General features: G+C 41.5%; 1 protein-coding gene across 1 annotated transcript; it reads left to right on the top strand.

Moving 5' to 3' along the window:
* Positions 1-1,708: 1,708 nt before the first annotated feature.
* LOC118755232 (homeobox protein 5-like) lies at positions 1,709-3,404 on the top strand (the record flags this gene model as incomplete). The annotated part of the gene is given in 2 exon segments (XM_036490080.1): positions 1,709-2,333; positions 2,472-3,404. Coding segments are annotated over 2 exon segments (1,016 nt in total), but the record flags the coding sequence as incomplete, so codon positions are not given.
* Between the last annotated feature and the right edge of the window lie 426 nt (positions 3,405-3,830).

Here is a 3,830-nt window from a genome sequence, read left to right as displayed (position 1 = left end):
GTATTGATCAGACATTTAGGTCAGCTATCTCCTACATTCAACCACTAGTTGAGATCTAACAGAGGTAGAAGAGAGTGCCTGCCTCCCCTTAATAGCAAACGTTTCGTTCTGGAAAATGCTTGCATAGTCTGGTAGCCGGAAGGATAAGTTTAGGTTATATTGTTCAACGAAAACCCCTGCACCAACTGCGCAGTCCATCTTTGACCCATCCGTAAAGACAGTTAAGCCCTGCAAGAACTCGACCTTTCCTTGATTCCATTCACTGCGGCTTGGGAATTTCGTACGGGATTTGCGGTAAACCCAGGTCATACGGTGATGCGTCTAGGATGAAACCGTGGCCGAACAGTCTATGATTACAGAACCCCAGGGCAGGCAGTCTGACGGCGCTGTTAGCAGCTGAGTTTTCGATAAAGATATATATGGATAATAAGTCAAGAAGGACGTTCAAAATATCTTTCGGACAGGATCTCATTGCACCTGTTACGCTAGCGGCTGTCGATCTTGGAATTCCGCTTAGCTTTTTAACTACGTAACACTTAGTAAGGGCTGGCCACCAGACCAGCGCCCCGTAAGAGATTATGAGTCGGACTATAACTGTGTACATCCAGTACACAAATTTTGGTTTAAACCTCATCTGTTACGCAACATTCTCTTGGCTGCATAGAGAGCCACCGTGTTCCTCTAGTATACATTTTCTCTAAGGTTGTCCTTCTCCTGTGGTACCGTAGAACATAATAGGCCGATCCACTGTATATCCATGTCACTACTTCTTTACCAACAGAATTCTTGCGGGCGTATATCGTCTCCAGGTAGACTTCCTGTTCAATATGATTCCCAAATAAATAACTAACTTCGTCCGCTGGAGTCTTTGAGACACCATTCAACAAAGGGGATAGATTTGTGGTAATACAGTGTTTATTCTTGAGGCTAACCATAATGTCTGCTGGATTGGTGTTTCGACTGCTTGCCTCCGGCCAGCTTGCTACAATATCTAAGACATTTATGTGGTACAACCACAATGCCTCCGCTAAGACCTGGCAACCCGTGGCCTGTGAGCTCAGCAGCAAATTCTTTTTTACCAGGTTTCATATAAGGGGAAAGAGAACCTATCCTTGCGTTGTGCTTCTTGACACGTATTTGGTCGCTGCTGCACCTTATGGACTTCGTTGCGAAGAAGAGACTATAGTTTACATGTCTGATAAGGCAGCCAAGGCGCACTTACGGCATGGGTCAGTCCTTTAATCACTTCAAAACTCACCCCGAAATATATGAAAGTCAATGGCTTGATAAATGGCATTAAACACAGAAGGGGTAAGGTTTCCAAAAATAAGTTCCTTACCCACTACCAGTTGGCTTCGTGGCACTTACATGCTTGGCTACCGAACCCGCCGTTACAATGGTGACTTCATGGATTTGAATCGGGATTGACCAAATTTTTGAAAGGGAAAATTATCGGGTTTTAGTAACTCATAAAAGCATGTGGAAGACCTAACAGATAGCGGAGCGTACACGCTTAGCAAGAACTTTATCTCTTCATATTTCATCGTAGAATGACGAACTTTTAATTAATTTTTCTACTTCTACCTAGCTATTATTGGTCGCAAAAAGTCTTTTAGCTCCTCGAGTACTATTTCCAACTACTTATCATCCAAACTAGCCAGTCCAAAATTCTCATCAATTCGACTTTCATCTTCTTTCTCCTCTCCAGGCATGCACCGCAAATCGATAGAAGCCCAACAAACATTGAGGGATGATTCCGGCGTTAGCGATCACGAAGACTCCGCCGGTTCGAAATCCAACGATGAATCACGTCGCCTCACCTCTTCCACCGAATCGTTGAATGTCGTCTCACCTGCACCGACGCGCGAACGCCAACAAACCTCCTCCAGCGCGACCACACCCACAGCAACTACCGCTTCATCATCGTCGCCGCACATTGACCTGAGCAGCCCCTCGCCGCCGACAACGCATGCCCGGCAATTGTCACCTTTGCAACAACATCAGCGTAGTTTTTATCAACAGCAAGCAGCGACATTAATACCGCCAACCGCTCAACCCTGCTATCATCCCCTCTTGGATGCCGCCAATGCCAGCGCTGGTGCGGCCACCAGCAAAGATTTCCACATGATTATGAATACGGCCGTAGCAGCTGCAGCGGCGGCAGCTGCGGCTAGTGGTGCTGGAGGCAGTGGTGGTAGTGGTGGTGGTGGTGGTGTTGGCGCAGCAGCAGCTGGGTCCGCCATGGGCGCTGCAAGTGGGCTGCATCATCATGCGCATGCGGCGGGTGCTGTGGGACCGTATGCGACGCTTGAACATGATCCGGATACTTTTAGGTGAGTGTTGAATATCAAGTTTGTGAACTTTGAGCTTGCCGAAAGCTTTTATAATCCTAAATTGCTAATCATTTTAATAAAAAGTAGCAAAATTTTTTCGAAGAGCGCTAATCTCCTCTCTATCTTTTTTTTTCACAGAAACAACTCCATCGCCTGTCTGCGCGCCAAAGCTCAGGAGCATCAGGCTCGTCTTCTCAACAGCGGCCTCTTTCTGCAAGTGCGTTCTTTTGCTGGTTTTCAAGCCAGCAATAATGTTGCGGCGGCGGCTGCCAGTGTTGCCGCTTCGAATCGGTCCAATAATATGCTAACCAACAGCAACAACAACCGCAACAGCAATGAAACCATAAAAATTGTTGACGATTCGGACGGGCAATGCTCACCCATTGATTTTGGCAGCATTTGCAATGCGAATAATAGCAACAATAGTGGCAATAACAACAACAACAGCAATATGGATTTTTGTTTGCCCACTATGCACCAACAACAACAACAGCAGCTGAAGTTGGAGCGCATGTCCTGTGATTTGTAGCAGTGAATTGCAACCCTGCAGTCTAAACAATAATATGTCCAACTTTCGACGAAGCTTGCATATGCAGGGCAGTTTTTACATAAAAAAAACGAATTTATTTATTCGAAAATTTTTTAAGCATATTTTAGCTTAATTATGAAAAATTAGTTTTTAAAGAATATACATAAAATGATATAATCATAGTTTTAAGAGCTAAAGCGTAAAAGTGGAAAAAGAATGTATAAAGGTTTGTAAAAATTAAATTTTAAAATCTAGCGGTAAATTCTTAAGGCACAAAAATTTAAAAATCAAATTTGTACATATGTATGTATGTATGTTTGTACATATGCATTTGTATAATCACTATTCCAGAATTTTTTATTGTCGGCACAGTTTACCGTTAAAATATCATAGAAATCTGAGAAAGAAATATAATTCATTAAAAGCTCAAAAAATGTTTTTAACCTAAAATAAGTTATTTTAGATGGGGCAAACTTGAATAAGAAGCTCCTTTCTAATACACATATATACATAAATATTTGAAACATTTAAAAAAAAAAACATAATTTGCACGAAAAAATGTACTTAGAGTTTAGTATTGCAAAATATTTAACAATAAAAATATTTATAGAAAAAAATTTTTTTTTTGTGCTCCAGAGGCAAGTATATAAACTTAATTTGATTTTTTTTTATAAAAACATATTTATTTTTTCAATATTCATTTCTTTTGTTATATTTTATACATACAATTTCAGCAAACTTCCCCGAATCAATTTGAAACTATTTGCAACATATAGAATTTTCCATCTCCTTTCATTTAATACCCATATTGCGATTAATTCGCTAAAATTAACATAAAATTCCAAGCAGCACTTTTTGAACCACCCCCGGCATCGATCGCTTCGACTGGAAATTTTCGGCAAATTTACTAGGCGCGCAGAAGTGCGCAGCAAGTACTGCAACCCAGCGTAAAAAAAGTCGCACAAATA

This window comes from Rhagoletis pomonella, unplaced genomic scaffold (genome assembly GCF_013731165.1).
Source record: "Rhagoletis pomonella isolate Grant_MI unplaced genomic scaffold, Rhpom_1.0 Rhpom_scaffold_05671, whole genome shotgun sequence".
Lineage (NCBI taxonomy): Eukaryota > Metazoa > Arthropoda > Insecta > Diptera > Tephritidae > Rhagoletis > Rhagoletis pomonella.
Note: the sequence above shows the minus strand (reverse complement) of the source record. Positions and strands in the feature narration are given on the sequence as shown.